Below are 24,496 nucleotides of genomic sequence, written 5' to 3'. Positions count from 1 at the left end.
CATGCCAATGTGGCAAGACTCTTCCGTGTGGTGTAAACGGGTTTCCAATTCTTTATGCTGATATATCTACGCGAGTACGTGTTCTAATCAGGTGCGAAATACAAGGCTGAGTTATTACTATCGCGATGTTGACACATCAATGACTCACAAGGCGAAGACATGCAAGCTTAACACCGTACACGAAGATTGTCCATGTAATTGATTTCATTAACGAAACATGTGTGCATTTATTGGTCTTGTACTTATATTTACTGACAAATTAAAATCAAGATAAGGTATTCTTTTCATTCAGCGATCTGATTTTGAGAGCAGATTAATTTCAATGAGATAGGATTTGGTGATTTATAAATCTGTCAAATTCTTCATTATATATAGGCTATACAATTGCCTGACTTTCAATTAGACTGTTACAAATAGACTCTGCTTGAAGAATTCCCCTCAGTTACTTTAACTCAATTCAAAACATATCATCCAAAGAAAAACATCTTGAAACCCATGGTAACCGACATGCATGCATACCATTTTCCACAAAAAAATCCACATGTTAATAGAGACCCTTCTAACCTAAAGCATAAAATTCAATTCATTTTTTTGTGCAAGACCTCGTCACATTGTGATAGATGTCTTTAAAATAATTAATTATTTTGGAATTATTGCCTAGATGTGTTTTTATAATCCAACCTATACAGGTTTTCATACGGGTATATATTTTAATGGTAGACCTAGCTACATTTTGTGAAATCAAAATTAATGTGGGAATTCATTCAGCTATTAATGGATGCATACTTCCTATTACATCCTTTGCAGGAAACTATTTTGGGAATTCAACATTTTCTATCCAAACCTCAATTTTAGAAAGGCTGCCCATTTTAAGTTTTAGAACTGTATTTTTCAATTAGAACTGCCCATGCATTTTGGAAAATGGGAGGTCCTAGGGAGGTCCATTTATATCCAGTGATGCGACCCTATATATTTTGCCTTCTTCCTCGCGTTAAGTCACCGTTGTCCTATAATAGTCTATACATGCCGTAGATTTCAGGCAAACGGTACGGTGTGGCTATCTGTATATGAGAAACGGCCTTGCCAAGCATGTAGTCTGAGAACTTTAAAGTATGCTACATGATTATTTTGCTTTGATCAGTTTAATCATCAGTAAACGTCCAGGTTGAAACTGGCTTTCAAGTTGAAAGCCAATTTTGGCAGAACACCTCACCCCCTGGAAGAGGCGGAAGCCAATAAATTATATCGTATATACACTAGCTGGCTTCCCGTAGTATAACTAATCAGCACGTGAAGCAGACTATGAGTGACCTAATGTAAAAACAATGCAAAAAATAATTTCAAGGCATTTTAATTGCCTCACACAAATACCCCACATATACGTCATGTTGAAATAAAATGTCAGTTTTCTCCCAATTATAATGGAACATTCGCTGACATGACGTGCAGTAAGAGAGTCAGCCGTTTTAAGACGTATAGATATACGTACACGTAGGCTACTATATATGTACTTAATATTAGAATTTTATATACTCTTTCATTTATTGCTGAACTGGCATGTGAATTGGCATGTGGGGCTATATAGTATATATAGTCTTAATGCTTCCAAATCGTTATGCATGCACAATAGAGGGCAAAAAAAATCATGCAAAATTCAAGTGCCCATGCATGACTCTATTCATATATTCAGACATTTACATGCGTGTATATATGATTGTCATGTATGGTAGATAGATAGATAGATAGGTGGTTTAATGACAAAATTTTGCAGCCAAATGATTTACATTTGGTCTTACATGTAATATTAATCAGAGACTATTTTATAAAATAATAAAAATATAGAATGTCAATCACTAAAAGGTGATTAGATAATTAAATATACATCTCACTAAAACTAATCTATGTAATAATTTTAAAAATCTACATGCTATAACTATAACTTCGAATAAAACTCTTTTTACAACGCTCGGTCTTAAATAATATGGGATGATATGAGAATTAGAGACATGACGTGCAGATATATCATAAAGTGTTCTAGCCAAAACTGATTCAACAGTACTTTGCGGTGGTATATACTTGAAAGAATTAAGTATTAATCGAATTGAAATGCCTTGCCAAATGCTTCCTATCCGATAATATTTTAATGCTATAACGCTCCAAGTGATAGGAAATTAAGGTGAAAAACACATTTCCTATAGACAGAAAACGTTTTCCCGCAAAAAAATTTCGGCAAAAAAAATATACTCTATTGCTCTGCTTGATTACACTCTTAGCATACCTTAGCATAAATAACGGTCATAAATACTGATAAATACAGTGCAACTTCATGACTCCCTATGCCCCCGGCTGTGAACACCTGCTGGACAATTTTTGGATACAACTTGCAACACAGTTTCCCGATAGAGAGGCTTGCTATACAGTTATATATATATAGAACAATTAAGGGGTTGGCCAAATTTCGAGTTACATAAAAAATGGGCTTCATTCATAACGGAAGAGTTATTTCTATTTTTTTTCATTTATTTATAATACCTGATCTCCTTGCGGTAATCTTCTTATTCAGTTTTATGTATAATTTAGTTTAAATCGACTTGTACGCTGAAGATTCCACCGTGAGTGAACTTTTATTGCGCAGTGTATTTTCAATATAAATATACCACAAATATATTACCAAATAAGGTAAATGAGAACAGAATATTCTGAGATTGTTTTGCACGCAAGAAGCGATATATCACACCTTTTTAGCCGGTTTTTCCGGTTTAAAAAGCGAAAAAACGAGTTTCTAATGGTCAAAATGATGAATGCCAATCATTCAATAAGAACCAAATGGGTCTTCCTCAGCTATTAAATTATGCAAAAAACGCCGTATCAAATATTAATCAAGCTTTTCTCAACTGAAACATGCACTATTAGCAGTAAATAATGCAATATGGGACGTTTTTCTTTGGGGATACATACCTTACGAAGCAAATTTGGAATGTATCACACGATCAGCAACCGCAGAGTTTAGAAGAGCTTCGCAACTAAATCGTAACAGCATGCCGTAATCTAGAACAACGAATGATCCATGACTCCTTCGACGCAATGGTCTCACGGGCTAGGCAGTGCATTCGTGTTGGGGGGACACGCGATTCCGAACGAATAAATCTTCCTTGTTTTCTGTAACTAATAATACTTCGTTTCATAATAAACAATTTGTCAAGTGTCATTTATTTACTGCTAATAGTGCATGTTTCAGTTGAGAAAAGCTTGATTAATATTTGATACGGCGTTTTTTGCATAATTTAGACACATCCAGAAATATGCTACCAATTTTAAACATTGATATCTCCGTAAATTTTTAAGTAAAATACAACTGTAATATATCAAAATCTAAGTTAGTCTTCCCTTTATCTAGCGAAAGTTATTTCAGTTTAATAGCTTACCCCGTTTAGAAGCTATTATGAATCAAACCGGAGTACTTTTTTCTGGGACACCCGGTATATACTGTATGCATGGGCCCTAAAGCTGTATGGGACGAGCATCCAAAACCATGCAATTAAAAAGAAAGTTTGGTGGAAGATGTAAAAGTTATATTAAGCCTATCTATGGATATATAGTATTTTACTCATTCCTCCAAAAGTAAGCACGAAACTCGTCAAATGCAAGGCTCAACCCATTCAATATAGTCTATGTATGGATTGTGTCAACATGCGGCCATTTAGAGTCAGATTCACATACATATTCACATGTATATAAGTATTATACACATTATACTTTGACATGGTTTGAAATCGAAATCGCACGTTATCGCGTTTGAAAGGTTAATTAAATCATGTTCACGAATATGAGAATCCAAAATTGAAACAGAAAACCTAATTATCATAAGAAACAACTTCAAGTTCAAGTTGTGGTATACCATCTGCCTAAAACAGGCAAAACTGAGCTTCTCGAAATTTCGACCAAATGGCCTTAATTCGTCGGAAGAGTTAGTTTGTACTATCTGCTGGTTGGCTGTTACAGGTTGAAACCGTCTAAAAAATTGCGTCTTTTTTAGGCAGTCGTTATGCCACATTTGACGGGCAGTTGCTAGAAGACGCTGCACGCCAATCCTTGGTTATATATAAACGTAAAACATATGCAGCCATATTGCAAATTATGATTAAAAGCATTTCTGAGAAAGGCTCAAAAATTATTTATATCAAAGAACATGCATTGACGGAACTAAAAACATATATCTATATATCTACATATATATCTATATATAAAAATTTTAAGAGGAATTTTAAGCTAGACTGAAAAATACTTCTTACCCGGAATAAGTTTATGCCCACGTAGCTATAATGCCCGCGGTAAATATAACGGTATTATATAATATGCTATATAGACAAAAGATAACGCAGATGAAAACTAGCTTATTAAATCGACATATTCAATAGGGTGTTTCGCAAATAAGCACCGCTTAGATTTTAAATACCGAATACGTATGTGCAACGTGCATTCGTAAAATACTAAGCTGCATGTATACCCACATTTAATCCTGCAGTTAATTTATGAGAATGTCTAAGAAAAACAAAAACACGACTGTGTACTGTAGTGCACTACACTGGACCACCGCGGGTTTTAGCCATCCTTTCAGACTTGCACTCAATCCAGACGCCGAGGACGACAGCTTATTGAAGAATATCTTCAATTGGACCCCTTCCGTTTAAATCAGCATATAAGACCAGTCTAAGATGCCGTGCCGAACGCGTAATCAGATAAACACCTATAGTTGTATCTATTGTTTTTAATTACGGTATAAACGTTGCAGTCCGTTTTATGTAGCCACCACAAACGCATGCAACCACGCGCTTTCCATTAATTCGTGGAATATATTATCGGTTTTAGTAGAAGTGCGGCTTACCTGAAGATATATGCCTTCGTGACCGATATATCATATCTCTTACAGTAACATTTGTACTGCTCCCGATTCCAAAGAAGCACTGGTCGGCGGACTGGGCTTTTTTCTCGAAACTTCTCTGGTTTATGTTTGACACTTTTCGCCAAAAATAGTTCCGCGAAATTTCTAGTGAACTTTATTATGCATTTATAGCCGAGCATTGGGCTTTAATTAGACAATTAAAAAAAGGTTCCAAAGGCGGCGGGGTCAAAATATCTATGCAGGAGATATGCAAGAGATCACGCAGTTTTACTGTGCTATATACTTACTACAGATAAGCCCAAAAGACGTAAATGTTAATTAATTATCTAACGAGGAACCAGCTGATTCAATATTTTGACAGCCAAGTACTTTGGGTGATAAAGAGCGAAAAGTAGTTTTTGTTCTTTTGAGGGCTATTTAATGCAAAATTAACAGCCTCAAGGAATAAGCGATCTTTTAGTACCAAGTTACTATAGTTAGTGTTATCTATTGCGACCTACCAAGGTCCCGTCGTACAAGCATATTTTTCATTGGCAAAAATAGTACCAATTAAGTGTAGTGACAAATTATCTTTTCGGGAATAATTATTTTGTCACAGGATATTTCCAAACAAAATTTGCTCGTGGAAAGGGGGCATACACATGCATGCAAGGCCGTCCCATGGAGGTCGCTTGAATGAGTGGATGCATGTTCGTTTTTGGAATGATTCATTTTCACTAGAAACAATGATTTTTGCCTACTGCGGGCTAAAAGGAAGTAGGGGAAACAAAGGTTTTGTCTATCAAGCGCTAAAGGATTGGAACCCTCTTGGTCATGCAGTATATTAGAGAGTTAACATCTTTGACAATTTGAATAACCTTAGAACTTGCATGAGCTATGATAGTTTTTAAATCCTTCTTTCGGGTAGTTCAATTGTCTATGAACTTTTATGAACTTTTACGAATTTATAGCTCAATATTTTTTAATGATTTTATCGCAGGGCCCCATTGAAAAACACCTCGGTGCATGACATGGGTTCCCTGTTGAAATATAATTATTATTATTATATAATTTTGGAAGCGATTGCCTTTGCAAAATTGGAACGTGAATATATGGATCGCCCCTGCAGTTAGGCGTCTGGGAGCAACCTACGTGAATATATATATACGACATAACACTATGCGATGTATTTTGCGATTATTTTGATTTCATGCATCTATATTATATTATGCTGAAAACTCTCTCTCTTTCTGATATTATCTAAATACATTTATTCATAATTTCCTTTTGTATATGCAATCACTCCAGACATCTGCGATTGATATACAGCCGATGTAAGCTGTAGAACATCTAGTTCGTGCATAAAAACCAATATCCCTTAATGGAATGCTTTAATGCAGTAGAAGTTCAGTTAAAACGTATGGAGCAAAATGTAGCTATATCTTTTCTATTAGCCAGAAATGCTTCTTCGAAAAGTTACAATGCTAAAGTAAAGAGCATGCCATGAGCTTGCCAATAGCATGGCATTTAAACTCGCGCATGCGCATCAGAAAATGAAAGACGCTTGAATTTGCATTGATTGGCTACAATACACAGCCGTAACATAAATCCATGCGACAAAATTAGTTTTATGCGTGGATCGGGAGCGTTTATTGGAAATCTAAAAAGCTTATCGTTCGATCGAGTTATAGATGAGGCACCGCAGGGTAATCTAGCGGAAACTAGGGCTGATATTACTGTAAAAAAAAAACGGGCCATATTGAACAAAGATAGGATGATCCGATTACGTGTCATCCCACTTGATGGCACACCTTCGCCCATTTAGCGATGGCAAAATCACAAATAATACGGAAACTTGTCACACCCGTTAGCACGCAACTAGTGCAATAGAATGTTCCAATAGAAATTTAACATAGTAAACTCGTTTAACCACTTAACCATTCTGAAACCGAGTGAGACTTCACGTTGAAAATTTCTATATCGTGTGCAGCAATTTGGCAGTCGAATACTTTTTCGCGTGTTTATTAAACACACGCTAATGAATCGAATGCTAGCTAACCTAGCTGGGGAATGACGCGTATCAGATGTGAATATGTAGATAGCGAACTATATAACTGTTTGCTCTCCCTTAGAGAACATCTTACTGACAGAAAATTCAACAGTCTCATTAATTAACGCGTACTTATAGCTAATGACAAAAATGACTTATATACAAGAGTTAAGGAAAAAGAATAACATTTCAGCGAATATTAATCAGATATTTCAAAAATAAAGCCGGAATAAATACCCACTTGTAACTGTTTAACATCGCTTAATTCTTGTGGTAAACATTGTCCATTCAAACGCTAAACTTGACTGATGTTTAAAACGAACATGGTAAATTTTATTCTTTATGCTGTCGTCGTTTGTTAAAAAAAGATAGACGGCAGTAAAAGCTCCCAAATTTCTCAATAAAACAACCCTAATTAAAAATTAAAAATTAAGTTTTGAGAAAATATTGACATGCATGACTTGATTTCACCTAGGTAGTTAATACATGCAGTAATGTCATGCATGTAATCGTAAAGAAATTGCAAAATACAGAAAGCGCCCTCATAATGCTTTTTGTTAGTTTGTTTAGTTTTTATGTGCCCTCACAGTCCCTCGAAGGTCAAGTTTTTGCCATTAGGCATTTGAGAGCGTTCTTAGAATCATGCAAAATAGCTGGGTCTACTAAAAGACTTTACCGAAACTAGCTTCGGGCTGAAATTTCAGCCTGTTCCTAAAATAATTAGGACGTGTTATAAACTGCAATATACAATAAGCCCGACAGCTTTTAGCTAAAACTGGTACTTGAAAACCTGTTCGATTGGGTCCGCGTAACCAAATTCACTGAAAGGATATATATATAGTCCATACAGTCCTGCTCACGTCACCTGTGCACGCTATAACAACCGACCGACATATCCGTATAGGCTAAGTAACGTTGCCACAAGTTAAGTCGTGTCATAAAGAGACTCCCCCACAACCTTCTATATATTCTCTCACAAACCACAGAGTGCATGTACGCGTGCATGAGATATCGGACACAAGATAATAGAAAAGATCTAATTTTGATAACTGCATATATTTGCACATGAAGTTAATTGCAATTTTTATCAGCCAAACAACCTGAAATGTCGAGCATTTTCGGTGTTAACCGTGTTATGAATGCAAACCATGGCAAATATGTATGTTCTCATGAAGAGAAAACCTTTCAACTAATCCTTGCAAATCCTGATATAGCTAACGTTGTATAAAAAGTATAGTTGTACCACAAAAACACCCAATAAATTTTCAAAGCATTTTTTTTATTTTCAAAACTATATATAGTCAAATAGGTTGGGATAATATACCTTAGATATTTAAGGCGTAATATCCTTAATCTCCCCAGCCATGCATGAATTTAATCAAAACATCACGCACATACACATGCATCAGCGACACGCTTTTTTCAAGTGCAGACATAGCGCTTAATTTTTTATTTAACAGTGTCTATAAGACTATATAGGACATATATAGGTCCATGGCGTTTACATACTTCAGAAAAGGAAGTCCTACCTTTACAGGCTCCGTTCCATCATAGGCTGTTCCTCATATGTCGTTTTAATCCAGTTGGCGTGATTCTCGGGGCTACGTTGTGGCTTAAAAATCAATACCAAGAATAGTTTAAAACAACGCTTGAGTGCCCGTTGACAAATTTTAATTTAAGCATCTTAACGTTGTATCATGAATGGAGCCACTGTCGTATTTCATACATGGCCATGGGGCATTAGGATTTTAAGTTGACATGTCGGGAAAGTCCCATTAGTGTGTTGTAATTGATATAGCCATACAGAGAGCATGCATGCATTCGAAGGTTTTCCCTATATGGGTCTTCCCTATATGGGTCCGATGCAGCGTTGCTAGACGTAAAGAGATTGAATTGCAAGCCTTGAATGAAAGGGGAATTAAATGCCATGTTTAAAAAATAGACAAAGAATATTTGAAATTGGGCAAAATCACATCCTGTTACTGCAGTTGGTCAAACTATTTAGATAACCCAAAGGAACAAACTTCATAAATACGCTAGTTTTTCATGCAACGAAACGCGACAGCAGTCTAGCAGTGAGAAATAATCATGCAATTGTCCAGTGCATGCATTTGGAACGATGGTTTTGTGGCTTCAGTGGTATTCGTTACTTAATGTTTTCGGAAGCGGTGCAAATCCCTATACGATTTACTGTATGTGTCGCGATTCAGGGCAACGTGGTGCAAGCTTTCAATGTTTTTTTATTTCCCAAAGAAGCAAATGAATTTTAACCTATCATAATATTCTTGTACTATACTTAACGATAATACATTTTGACTGCTCTGGCATCGATATAGTCCAAAATTTGCTTCTAGAATTTAATTTATATGCTCCTGAAAACTTAAAATTTGCTTCACGTCCGGTCTGCATGTGTCGACCTTTAAGGTTTCGTGCATGGCGTTATCCATATACCTAACGCCCATGGCATATTACTCCTGCCTGATTGAAAGGAACGTATGCAAAATTCGTTTAGTGACATTGATGGACATTTATTTCCCAGATATTTGCAAGCAAATATGCACGCGCTCTGTTAAATTAGGGGATTTGCATATCTATCGTCAAATATCGTGCATGTCATGACATTTGCGCACAAATAGGTAGAGGTTGCGTTATGTGTCTACGCACGAAAAGTATTTGCAAAATTTTCATCACTATAGTTTACAATGCATACCTTAGCGAATACACATTATTAATTAGCGAAACAGAAACATATTTCTGTATAGTGTTCATGGCATTTATAGTAAAGCTACTTGTATACCAACCGTAATATTAGAAAGTATAATATCAATCTTATACGTAGAATCCGTAATATTAGTCTTATATATGTAGAAAGCAGCTTATTGAGGTGCACGCGTTATGCAATCCGTAATGACTAATGTTATATTCTTATATGTAGAAAGCAGTTTATTGAAGTGCAAGCTATATTTTTCAATTGCGCCCTGCGATGAGACAAATACACGAAGTATCTCCACATAATCATTTAAAAAAAAAGACAATTCAAAAACTTTCCACTGAGAGACAAGGCAGGTATAGAAATGGAAAAAAAGAAAAAATTCTTATACGACGCGACTTGTTTTTTTCGGCAAGAAAAAATGTAGAAGCTCCGAGTGTGGTGAAAAATGGAATGCTATAAAAAAAGCACTTTGTAAACACCTGACGCTTTATTCACGTTAATTAAATAACCCATTGAGATAAAAATAGTGAACTTGAAATGTGAACGACCAAGTTCAAAACCTTAACAGAAAGAATCTGTGCGCATGCACATCCTCTGAACAGTTACAAACCCAATGCTTTTCTGCCCCAGCGCGTATGAATGTATTTTTCAGTCGAGTCGGTACAATTCGCTATTGGTAAATGAAGACCGGGAAATACAATGCGCATTACTCGTTTCTGTACATGCACATGCATACTTGAAGTGCTATTCGCCCATCCCACGCAACAATACTCGAGTACTGATCTCACCAAAACGCAATAAATGTGAACCAATTCTTTGGCTGGAACACCAGCTCGCTTAAGGACCCGGATAATATGTAGCCGATTGGATGCTTTGGCGATAAGTTCATTAACATTGGTAGCTATTCCATGTAAAATTATCTATCATAGGAAGGCGTAACAATTTATGAGAGGATATACTTTCTCAAGAGGGACACTGTTTACCATTAGAGAGGCAACATCTTGTTTATGTATAGTAGTGGGCATACTAGCATTTCTTTACACTTCTCTGGGTTAGGATTCATCTTTATATTCCTATCAGACCATGTTGTGATTATGTTCAGGATCTGATTGCAGGTTTTGCACTCAATTTCCTTATAGCTGCCATAGTTATATGGAAATACTAATATACACCAATGCTATCACACAGTTATGACAGCAAATATAACATTAGTTTTCATAAAGTTTAATAGTTTCTGGTAGTCACTCATCTGAATTGGTGCAGATGTAGACACATTATTATCGTGATAAAAACGATTGAAAGGTGCTAGAGGAGCTGATGATTCAAGTTCCATCCAATGTTGCCTTGGTTATGGTAAATTCTGCAGCTGTTGTGGAAAATATTGTTGTTGTGCAGTGGCGTAGCCAGCCTGCCGATTTAGTCATGCTATGCAAATTTTATGTTATTATCATTATTCATTTCTTTAGAAATTCATTGTTTCCACAGTCAATGAACACCAAAATATTAGCATAGCATGACTAAATTGTCGGGTTGGCTACGCCACTGTTGTTGTGGTGGTAAATTTTGCTGTTGTTGTAGAAAATTCTGCTGCTGTTGTGGAGAATTCTGCTGTTGTTTTTGCTGCTGGTGTTCTTGTTGAAGAGTTCGTGATGAGTTTTGGGCATATGGTCCTTGAGACTCACCGGCTAGAAGCTTCAGTAGTTCGATCTCACTTTGCCTGGATTTCTCAGCATCTTCCGTCATGAATGCGGGAAGTTCCATGGTTGGATCATTTTTCACTATCCCCTCCAAAACATTCACAACTTTTGTGACTTGCTCTGCCACATCGTTCTTTTTTTTGCGTTTTTTGGATGGAGCAAACAGATTAACCCTAGATCGATCTTTCTCCTGTATGTCATCCTCCTTAGAATCGTTTTCTTCTACATCACCCTCTAGAGTGTTCTGGAAACATGAGGATGTGGTTTTGCTGCTTACGGCCGATGGCTCAACAGCTTCATCTGGCTGGCACGAATCTCTACTTTTATTCAACATAGGAATAGAGCATCGAACCATTTTGGAAAACCTTTATCTTCTAAGAATCGCTGTATGCCAGATTTTGTTTGGATTCTTGCATGTTCCAACACATCATTTAAACTTGTTTCGGACCTGCTTGATGTTGAGTGTAAATAAGGCCTGTCTCTCTTTTATCTTTTGCAAAACGATGCGATAAACATCTGTGTTCTTGGCCGTCTTGATATTTGTAAATATCAGCTTTCGCTTAGACTGTTTGCTGTTGGTGATGATGTCAACCATGTCATCCAAATGTTCAGATGTCCACATTGGTCTTCTCCCGTTATTGATCTTTCCACTTTCGCTTTTACGTTTGAGGGTTGGCGGATGTTGCAACGAATCATCTTGGCTTTCAACTTCAACTTCGTCTTCATCTTTGTCCCTGTCAATTTGTTTGATCGGTTGTTGTCTTGAGAAAGAAATCGTTGCAGTACGATACGCAAGCTTGTTCCATCCAACCGTCAGTTTCCTCGTCTATATAGTTCTGGTACAGAACACTCTGAACGATTTCAGAGTACGTCCTTACAATCAATACATCTGTATTTTGTAGCTAGGCCACAAAATTTACAAAATTCGTTTTTGCTCGCCATGTTAAGTTTATGCCGTTATGAGGAAAATATGTGTGTAAGCATTTCCATACTGAATAAAGCGAGTTCTATCCCCTTGGGCACAGAGATAACAAAAAACAATATGCAAAAGCCCTAAAAACATCATCTGAACGCATAACTTAATAACAACTTAAGCAACAATGGTTGGATCATAATGGATAATGTGGTACAAAAAACAAATGTATGCATTTTATACGAGTCAGTTTTATTTGCCGTCTAAACTGGTGTCGCGCTTATAGGTCGAATTATGCGACAAAGCTTGTCGCAAAATTCGACAGCGTCGAATTTAATGTGCCGCGTCGAATAAAAACAGTTTAGACGTCGCATTCCCGTCGAAAAAAAGGCGTCGCACTTCAGTGCACTAAATGCGACGAGTTAAATTCGACTAAAATGCGACGTCTAATCTAGGCCTTACTCTGTCTCCGGATGGGTGCTGTTGTCACTTGTCACTTTAAGTTGGTCTTTCAAAAAAAATCCATTTTAAAATATTCGCAATATTTTTCAGGTGATTGTGACATGCACCTGTACCTGATGACTATATATACATCTTTAAATCTAGAACGTCACGTCGACGAGCCGTATTAGTCCATTTTCGCTTTCAAAACATGCAATTAACCCAGCTGGAATAATTATCCTAAATTGTTGAATACTCATCATGCTACATGTATACTAGACAGTAATACCAACCCCCCAGTGTTTGGTATGCGCACGGCTAAAATAAGTGACTGATTTCGCTGCAGTTGACGCGCTGGTTTTATAATCTACTTAACTATATTCGAATATAAGAGACCTTGATATCTATATGTCAACTCGAGCACGACAGCGAAAGCGTTTAAAAACTCTTTAAAATTATATAAATGTCATTGGTATGTGATCTCTGTAATCAACCATATGTATTGAGTTCCAAGAGGGCGAGCTTGCATGGATGCCGATTCAAAACATGAGGTGATCACGCAGCACTCACTTGACTATAGCTAAGAAGAAAAATTGATATTTTGATGAAAACGTCCGTCTACTTTTTGATGAAAACGCACGAAAATTCTTGAAAACTGTTTATAAACGGAACGAATCTTTTGTTTAAACTATAAAGCTAAAAAAGTCGAAAATATAGCATGCTTTTCAGAAAATAATCAATTTCGTGATTTTGCGTCTATGAAACATATACTTTTAGAACTCGTTCTAAAGTTTATTAAGTCAAATTTTTCGTAGAGTGTGTGTTTGGAGGTCATATACTACTTACACATAAACGATGTAACTGATTGAAATTATGTTTCCTAGGGTTATAAAAACAAGCACACAAAGTGAATTAAACTTATCATTTCGATTACGAATCGCTCAGTTAACGGAACAGAACTAAAAGAATTTCTTGTTTTAAACGTATATACGAGCAACTCAATCTCCGTCTAAAATTGTTATTAAATCTGTTCTATATAGCTGAGCCAAATTTTAATTCACTTTTTGTGCTTATTTTGATTTTACTGCACGTGGACTGAATCTATTTTCAAGTACAAGAAGCGTAATTAGTTTCACACTTGCACATGCAGGCATTGAAATTCTAATTTACGATCTCGTGCATACAAATTATGGTATTTGCTATTTGTCCAGAAATAGCCTATATATACTGAACAAACACCGCGATTAACCTAGGTTAAACCTCGGTCTGACCGTGTGGTTGAAGCGAGGTTACACCAAGGTCGAACCTAGTTTAAACTTCGGATTGACCGCGGTTAAACCGAGATTTGACCGAGGTAGAACTGCGGTGAGACCAAGGTTGAACCTCGGTCCTCGGTCGAACCTCGGTCTGACAGACATTTCGTAAGATGTTTTCGATTTGATATTGTGTTATAATTGTCGTTTTCAAGAGTTCATAACATTCCGTTCGGAAGCCAACGGGAGCCGTTATCGGGTTTTTTTTACCTTGCGGTCATCTGCGGTTTCTATCGGTCAACCATAACCGAACCGCAACCGCAATGTGTATACTTACACATATACCAAACTATTTAACTAACGATGTTTGTGGGAACAGCTAGAATATACATAGCTGTATACGAACTGTTAACATTTTTTCACTTGTATAGCTTATTTAATAAAACATATGTTCATGTTGCATGCTTTTATCTATACTCTCGATCTCAGATCCAGCTGACATGCACAGAAGATGCATGTGATCTACTTTCGTTCACTCCCTCGTTTTAATGAATCATATTAAAATAAAAGAATAACTATATAGCGTCAAAATTCTTCTGCCGAGCGCAACAAGGTTTCCAATACCTTACAATTTAACGTTATTCAACTATATAAACGCCAGTTTGCAAATATATAGTATCTTGCAATAAGCTATATGCCTATATATATATATATTCTGGAGAGCATTATACATAGCTATAGGTCTTGGTATTTAAATATAACGCCGTAAAACGTCATGCATATAGCATATATGATCTATCGCGAAAGTAAATCAATTTTGTTTCAGCACTTTCTTGCTCACAGTAATACACACAGCCATGCATTGTGTCGAAACCGCAAATATATAGAGAAAATTGAAAAGGGTAGCTTGCATGTGTGGGTAGCTTGTAGTTCAAGTTGAAATTTACCTGTATATAAGATTAATTAAATCTCGACAGTTTAATTATCACACTGCCACCAAACATACACTAGCTATACAACCAGTTAGTGTGCATCAAATTCGATATAAATGCGTGTATAAAGTTAGCCTGCCCAGAGCCATGCATTGTCCCTAGTTCTGTCTACCATGTACTTACTCTATTTATATTAAGATATATGCGGTATAGGCTATATGTAGCGTAAAACTGCCACCAACCTTTCCATAAACGTTATGCTTGATAAAACTGCATGTGTTGTGTTAGCCAGCCCAGTTATTAACTCTAGACAAAAACAGGATTCAAATTTAATAAAAAATGGCACTGACGTGTTCACGACATTAAAATTTCATCTGTCGGAAGCAGGTGTTAGAGCAGTAGCCTATATTAATTTAAAAAACTTACATATCTCTCAAAGATATAGATAAAATATAGCGTTGGAAAATAATGGATGAAATGATGAATTGTTTACTATATTTGCACAAATATGAAATGCCCCGGTAAATCCGCACAAAAAACAATTGGAACAAGTGTATTCGCTTGGCCCAAGCGTAAATTCTCAAGGAAGAAGCTAGGGTTTGTTTAGAAAGGTTGTGTTAACCGCTGGATTAAGGCTGCATTGAGCTTTTAGGCCTGGCCATTCACTGAACTTCTCAGGAATTTTATATGCATGTTCACGCATATATTATCGCGTTCATTCAAAAATCAACTCAGCCAGTACGATTATTTTTAAAAAAAACTGCATCTCTGATTACGAATTTGCCCCAAAATATAGAAGCGACAATATCAATTATATCTCTATCGTCATCATTGTCCAAAAGAAATCCTCGTAAAGCCTATTAAAAATATCTTCAAAAGTCAACGCGCAATCTGTTCTTATTTTGGAATTGATTTGCAATTATGGTAAAGGGAAGCCTTTATCGCTTTTATAGCGCGTAAACATCGATCACGTGATTGTACTGCATATGTTAAATTTAAGGGAAATGGTCGGACATCTGTTTTTTCTTAAACGCCACAGTTAGGCGAACAATATTGATATTAGTAAAAAAAAAAGTGAACAAAAACCCATGTTTAATGGTCACGTGATTGTTATTTACATCTTTGTATATATATATATATATATATATATATATATATATATATATATATATATATATATATATATATTGACATGGACAAACTTAATGATAACGACTATATAAATATACAGTCGTTATTGATTTATAATAAATCTATTCCAAATAGACTTTTGACACAATATATAGACATAATGAATATCAATAACGTGGCCATTAAACGTGGGTTATTTTGTTCACTTTTCTCTTGTTCTTTATTAATATCAATCTTGTGGAAGCGGTTCGTACCTAATTCGTCTATTTTGCTTGCAGGACTGGGAATTTTCTATATGATGCAATCTCTTCTCGTTTAAAGATACGAATCGACTACCAACCTTCCAGCCTATTCCATCTGATATGAGCATCGCTATGGGACGCTGTAACTATAGGTTCTAAATTTACTGATGTCAATTTTCATACCTTGATGTATTTTAATTTATTATTTGAGAGTGGTTGTATTTTGCATGTCTATTATATTATAAGAATACCCAGTAAATATTATCCACGTTTTAAAACAATCAAATGAAACAACGAACCTGGGAATTAACAGACTTTTATACAGGATTTATCGCAGTAAATAATTTATTATTTTGGAGTTTCAAAGAGCATTTATTTACATATATATGTATATACATGCATACTTTTCTATAAATACATACTTCCACAGTATGCATCAGATAATTGCACGGGAACAGGATGCGTCCGGTATTCCATGATGAAACGCATCCTTCTGATATATTATCGTGATAGATTTGACAAATTAGCTATATATATAGAGTCACAAGAGATTGAAAAGAATCCATCACGTCGTAATTGAAGTAGCATTACGTACGGCTAACTTGTTTACAATATTGCAAAATACATATTAATCTCTAACCTCTTCAATTTTCATTTAGGAAATGGCCAGTAATCTCAGTCATCATTTCGACGTTTCGAGAAGTATTTACATAACGTTATCATGAATTTAAAGGATCATTTCCATCCATATCATTTTTCATAGGAGGAGCAAGATCGAGATGCATAAATCAGTATTTATGTCTTCTATATCTAGTTTGAAGCGCGAGTATTATTCTATAACAAAGCTGTCAAGGGAAATTTAGAATTTTGAATCTAAAAGAATGGCTACCGAAGCAATGAGGGTGATGTGTCCCAAATGCAGTACGATATTTGAGCAATATATATACCGGGTGTCCCAAAAAAAACTTTACCTGTTTGTCTTAATATAACTCAAAAACGATAAAAGCTATTGAGTTGAAATAAACTCCACTGCATACAAGCAGGGCTAACTTAGATTTTGATATATAACATTAAATTATTGATGCGATATTTACGGAGATACAAGCATTTGATGTCGCAATGTACTTTCAAAATCCATGAAAAATTGACAAAAATCGGCTATTAAATTAATTCGAAAATACTTGCATGCCACTTCCCGTGGTAAGTTTTTAACTTCAGCGATTTTAACTTTAATTGTTCGCTCTTATATAAGAGTAAGTTTGCAATGGAAAAGCGTACATTTAAAGTTAAAATCACTAAAGTTAAAAACGTAAAAGTTAAAGTATTAGTTTCGAATTAATTTAATAGCCGATTTTTGTCAATTTTACAAAGATTTTGAAAGTACCTTGCGACATCAAATGCTTGTATCTCCGTAAATATCGCATCAATAATTTAGTGTTATATATCAAAATCTAAGTTAGCCCTGCTTGCATGCAGTGGAGTTTATTTCAATTTAATGACTTTTATTCGTTTTTGAGTTATATTAAGACAAAGAGGTAAAGTTTTTTTTGGGACACCCGGTAGAACTAAACCAGCCTCGTCCTTGGCGAGTGTTTTTGCTTTAATATAATTGCGTATGTTTTGTCTCGCGGAGGGACACGCGCGAAGGGACACGCGCGAAGGGACACGCGCGAAGGGACACGCGCGATGCGACGGAAGGCGGGCGACGCGCCTGGTAGAAAATGCATTCAAGATGGCGGGACCTTAGAACTAATATATATAACCGAAGATATACGATTGCAGAAAGCAGAAAAGATGTTCTGTCCAAATGAATTTTGTGTCGAAAATATTTTTGCCTGTGATAATTTCCTATAAATATTCATATTTTATACGACTTCGAGATCAGTTTATCAGTAAAGATTAAGTTAGAAAATATAAGAAATTACCTTGGATTAGTCATTATCTGAAAAGACTTGTTAATTTCTTCGAGCATTGACCAACTTCTATTGACCATCTTCAAGTTTGTATAAGACTGCCAAATCTGCAAATGGTAGTAACATATACTTATATACTTATAATTATTACAGTTGTAATATAACAATTGGTTTTATAGTTTTAGGTAATTTTTTAAATTTTCTTAACCATGTAATTCTGCAATTTCGTTCCATCATTATTATTACTATTATTAAATTACACTTTTCGACACATTTTCTGCTAAGCGCGTTCCCCGCCTCGCTCAGGGCGCTTATATAGTAAGCAATTAATCAAATATACTATTATTTTCACATCTTTTTTTCAAATTTTTTTAACTTCTTTTAAAATTGAACACCTACAATGCCGTTTGGTTATTCCAGCGTTTCCGGTGTGGTTCAGGTTTATTTTTAAGTGTATTTGTCTTTAAGAGTTTCTGCAGCCGGTCCGGGTGCAGATCGTTCCGCCATCTTGGACGTGACGATTGTGAACGCGCTAGACCGTGTTCTATAGCTTGCTTCGGTTACACGTTGGCCCCGCTATACTGCGCTGTTCTAATTTTTAGAACTTACGTTCTATATAGCGTATTAGAATACGTGAAACTGGTGCGCGGGACCGGACGAATTTGGGACCGTGCTTGAACTCGTCCGGTTTAGGTGTTCACTATAGCCAGAAAATTTGGACAAAATTAACATTCTATACAAACGCTAAATTTAGAAACGCTATACCAACGGTGTCAACCATGCCCTCGTGAGTAAAATGAACTATCAGTTGGTCGGTTATAATTTGATCTGAATCCAAGAATGCATGCGTAATGTAATTTATACTGTTGCAATTAAAGATATTTGGACAGATATGTGCGCTGCAAAGATTTTGTGCGGCAAAGCAAAGGTTTTGAAGAGGTTTGAAACCACAAAAATAGAAGTAAAATGTAAATCCACTGAAAATGGCAACTGAATTGACCATTTCGATAATTACGTCTTAAATTTAGAATCACCTTAAATGAGATGGATTTCTAGTTTTACTCTTACTGGCGAGCCACGTGCAAAGATACAAAACATCATTCTTCAACACATTCATGAAAAAGAGTGACCAATATATGTGGGAAACAGCCGTAACGTCAAGGCTACCAGGTCACGATCGCAGGAGCCTCGTTCTGACGTTACGGTTGATTTCTACACTAACTTGTCAAAATGAAGGATGTTTTGCATCTTTGCACGTAGCTTGTAAGAGTAAAACTTGAAATCCATCTCATTTAAGGTGGTTCTAAATTTAAAACGATAATGTTGTGAGGTAATTATCGAAAGGGTCGTAAAGGTCTCGGTTTTGAATAACAACCCTTCGGTGTGAGAGTGAAACCCTGTCAGCTGGTTGTAGATGTTCACTAACGTTTTTTACCTGAAACAAAAGAAAACAAAACACAACGGAAAATATTGATATTGCATGCAGAGTAACGATCGACACGTTCCTACGATGTTTACTTGTTTTATATATATTCTACTTGTTTTATATTTGTTTACTTTTGTACTGGGCGTGGTACCCCTAAATCGTAATTACAGTCGTAATTATGACAAAGCCGCATACAAAACTGCTGAAAACTGGCAATTACTGTGGTGCAAGTGCAGATGGTAATTGGACCATGTCTAGAATAAAAAAGGCTTTTCCTTTCTAATACAGATGATCCGTGGGTGGAAATAGACGCCTCCTTTTCTGGGTATTATATCTCCATTCAGTAGCGAAGTAGAGAACCTGTTTATTCGTGTCACCACTCCCAGATTCGAATTCAACATCTGCAGCACATCCTTTGTGGCAAATTCATCTCATTCGCATTTCGACAACATTCTCATTTTCAGTAGAATTTTTCCGTTTTTGGTGGTGTAACATTTTTAGAAAATTTAAAGAAAAACAGTCGATGCATTGATTCTAACAGTAAAGTCATTAATGAATGGCAGTGTTTAATCTAATGACATTATTTGTATTTAAGTCCTATTCAGACTATACGTATAAATTATATTAGTTGTTTGCTGAATTATCATTCTGAAGAATGCAAAGAGGACGTAGCGTTTCTCATTACCACAATGTAATTTCCAGGGGCGTAACTAGAACGATAATTGGGTTGGGGGTGAATATTCATATATTCAGTTCTGCTATTGCACTTACAAAAGAAATCCGTTGGGCAGAACTGAATATATGAATATTTCCTCCCCCCCCCCAATTATCGTTCTATTTATTCGCTACTGGTAATTTCAACGGAGTTAAATCCACGGACATCAATGCTAGTTTGGAAGGATTCTGTGATTCATCAGTAAACGCGCTTATGTATTTAAAACTAGAAACAAGATATTGGCATCTTATTGTTCGAACATTGTATACCTTCGAAAACTAGAGTAGCGCCTTTCACGCAGCAATCTATTCCGGAACTGTTTTCAGCACTAATATTGGCAAGAATAATAACGTTTGTAAAGGAAACATTGAAAGGATATGCATACGCTGTTATTTATCCATACGATTCAGACTTCGATAGGACTTGGATAGCGACTTAACTTGTAAATATTCCCCTTAGTCAGTAGGTTATAGAAACTCCGTAACGTTTAAATTGTCTTTTGTAAATATAGTATAGATCTTACTTTGTAAATACGAATTAATTATTTGTAAACATATTGTATTTCACAATTATATTTGTGCAAGAATATGTGATAATAAACCATTCTTATTAGTTGCCCTTTACTGGATATGTAGCGAAACTCGTGACTGGAAACAGTTTGTACAAAAGAGAGTTCTAAAAATCTTGTTCCTCCAGAATTATAGATCACTCAGGGGCGCAGCTATAGAAAAATAACTGGGGGGTGTTTATTGATATATTCAGTTCTGCCCGACGGATTTCTATTGTAAACTATTGAACTTGTAAATAAATCCTAATGTGGTAATTGTGGGAAATTAGTAATTCTATTACAAATCCTACATTCTGATTGGCTACTCAACCATTGTCTATTCGTGATGGTGAACGTTTGGAAAAAATTCGCTCGCGCGACCGTATAAAATTGAATTAATTAAATTATTTTTCAATGTAATTGCGGTGTATCGATTATTTTCTCGAAATTAATATATCTAGGTACAGGGTGTATACTAAAACAATTAGACAACTCGCCTTCGTTGTCTATGAACGAATATATAGTCAACTCAGGCTTCGCCTTCGTTAACTATTCGCTCATGGACAACTCGGACTCGTTGTTTAATTGTTAAATAGAAAATTTACACTAAATGTTCATACTAAATATATACTGAGCTTTATTTATATAGATAGATAGATGTTTAATCAAAAACCATTGCAGTTGCGACTGAAATACATGGTGCTTACAAGTTAAAATATCTTATTAATAACATCAATATAAAGTTAAAACTAAGAAAAAATTATTTACTTATTAATCTTCAAAACTACTTGCTACTAAAAAGGTGTTCTTAAATCGTTCAGTTTTAAAATGAGGAATGTTTATTAATCTATTGCAACGAAGGTTATAAAAGGATGCTGAATCGACTTTAGATATTAGTTTGTATAATTTATCACTAGGATTATCTAAAATTCGTTGGAAGAACTTTTTGCTCGCTTGTTCTCTTCGGTCATAGAGAGTTAATTCCCCAGATTCAATTAGAGCATCCCTATAACTAAGGTCCGTGTATATGATTGACAATGCACGCCTTTGAATTTGTTCTATTTCATCACTTAGATATTTTGGTAGATATTGATGGAAAACTGTAGACGCATATTCAAGTACAGATCTAATGTATGACTTGTAGAACTGCATGATATCTTCCCTTTTAACATTTGCTCGTTTCAGTTGTATTAAAAGATACAAACGTTTGGAACATTTTGTAATGATGTGGTACACAGTAATGTCAATTAACAAAATAGACCCTTAGAAGCCTGGCTGCCACCCACTTTTCTGACCTCACCTTTTCACCCCTGCTATCAAAGTACTCGTGTAAAAACCCTGCGATGATTCATGTTGCCGCATCTCCGCACCCCGGGGATATGTCCCTGTGTACAAAATACCGCGTCCGATATTGATCGAGAGTCGGCAAAGAAACTGCAAGAAGTGAATCAGCATATGGTTTATCCATTTAAAGCTATAACTAGTTACAAATTTTCAACCCTGGAGATGAAATGATGAGGAAATGATGATGGAACATGTAGATTAGGTGGTGCAAAAAAAGCAAAAACTGCACAAGGCAACCGCAATCGTGACGTTTGCTTAGATCAGCTGGAGTGTTGAGTAGGACCATTATCAAGAAAAAATCTTGTCTATGGTCACACCTTCAAACTTAATCAAATTCGTACTGCATGCTATAAACGACAAGTTTGTTGTCAGTGTAATTTTTTGTTTCACTATTTGCCGGCTTTGTCACGTTGTTATCCCATCCGAGCAAATATAGTCGATTTAAACAGCCTCTATATACGAAGGCGTTATTGTAACGATTATTCAATATCGTAGCTAGAGATTTGCAAGGCGGAAAACGAATTCTTATAATAAAACCACGCGCCATCTACACACCAGAGTATCGGAACACTTGGGAATTTCCCCTATAACTGGAAAACCATCATCTAGTCCAGTTATATCCAGGATACTCTCCCACATAAGCACTACAGGGCACTCTGCCGACTTTGATGATTTTAAAATTCTTTCTTCATGTTCTGACAATCATGAATTAATGATTCACCAAAGCCCCCTCGTTTCTAAATTAAAACCCTCACTTAACATCCAAGGGGCGGTTGTAACAAGCCCGTTTAGCTTAAACGGTGGATAAGTCAAAATTAAATAACGCTCTTACATCTGTCTTGAAAGAGTGAACTTAAATATTATGCACTAGCTAAATATGTAGTTGTAAACAGTATCTTTTTATTAAGGTTATAAAAACATTTAGTTTACTTGTTGAGTAAAACGATAGACTTGCTTTCTATTTTGAACTTAACCACCGTTTAAGCTAAACAGGCTTAATACAGCCAGTTCAAGGGCAGCTCAATTCCACAATCTTCTGTAACGCTTTTCCTATCGTCATGTGTTTATGTCCCTTCGTCGGTATTGTCTTATCATGCATGTACTATCTTATACCTTCCTATCCGTCCTCATCCTTACGACGATATGTAAATTACATATGTAAATGTTAATATATATATTCAAATCTTATATGTAACTTTATATCATTTAGTCTGAAGATGTCTTAAGTTTAAAGATGAAACGTCACAAATAAATTATTTTAAACTATTAATTGTTTTGATGGAATTTTTAAATGTAATATGTTGGGCTCTCATATTTATTATAAGCCTGTAGGAAACATGGATTTCGTAGTCAGAGAACAGAAAATTAAACTTTGACACTTGCATGCGAAAAAGCAACATTTACATATTATACAAGGAAAAGCATTATTATTAAAAGGATAATTACAATATTTATTTAAATAAGGACTCGAACACTGACCGATATGAATAGCTCGCGGTGAAGAACAATGAATGTCGATTGTAACACCTGCCGGGCATGCCGCGTATTCTGAAATTTTCAATCTGTTTAAGAGCAAACAAATTGATTTTACAGTTTAGGCACAGCTAGAGCTGTATCAATGCTTTGTGCAAACTCGACAAAGCACAATATGCAATCAATTTCGACTTTGACAATGCATGATAACGTATATATATCCCATTGTGTATAAAGTGTTTCGAATTTACCTAAAATCTGTTTGCAATGTTCATTGCATTCTTTGTAAGATTGCCTTGTCGTTTCCTCCTGACCTCCTATGAGACGGCATGGAACTGCACAGTTGTAAAAACATAATTGATATGTAGAAGTTCATTATTTTAAGCTACAATTACAAACCCCGTCAAATTTGTATTCCTACAACGCTATCATGCATGGATGAAACAGACATTGCATTTCAGTCTAAATATTCTACACGCATCTTTCTGTTTAAACGGCACTGGCACTCACTCGCAGTCTTAAAGACGAAAATCCCCATGCATGCACCAACCCAAGATAACATGACCGCGTTAACCTATGGATATAGATGCCCATATCATATCCCTTTATTTAAGCCTCTTTCAGTTTTAACATATGAGTGAATCCATATCGTAAACGAATCTAAAAAGTTCATACTGTCCATATAATTTAAGATACATACATGCAATTATATAGACCACATTTACACTGGACTGTTGGTACGGAAGATCGAGATAATTTTACTATCGTCAGTATCGTGCCACGCTCGTCCTTGCTTGGCCTTTGTATTAGGGTCGTTAAAACAC

At 35.7% G+C, this 24,496-nt stretch overlaps 1 protein-coding gene across 1 annotated transcript in view; it reads right to left on the bottom strand.

The window, feature by feature from the left end:
- Positions 1 to 4,953, bottom strand: part of LOC114520794 (adhesion G protein-coupled receptor L2-like) — a 29,031-nt gene extending 24,078 nt beyond the window's left edge. The window contains exon 1 of the mRNA XM_028541127.1: positions 4,886 to 4,953. Within this exon, the coding sequence (XP_028396928.1) occupies positions 4,886 to 4,919 (34 nt within the window). The 5' untranslated portion in view covers positions 4,920 to 4,953. The remainder of the gene's footprint in view (positions 1 to 4,885) is intronic.
- Between the last annotated feature and the right edge of the window lie 19,543 nt (positions 4,954 to 24,496).

Source organism: Dendronephthya gigantea, unplaced genomic scaffold, assembly GCF_004324835.1.
Source record: "Dendronephthya gigantea isolate DGI-Jeju-01 unplaced genomic scaffold, DenGig_1.0 000018F, whole genome shotgun sequence".
NCBI lineage: Eukaryota > Metazoa > Cnidaria > Anthozoa > Malacalcyonacea > Nephtheidae > Dendronephthya > Dendronephthya gigantea.
This window is presented reverse-complemented; position numbering and strand designations above follow the sequence as displayed.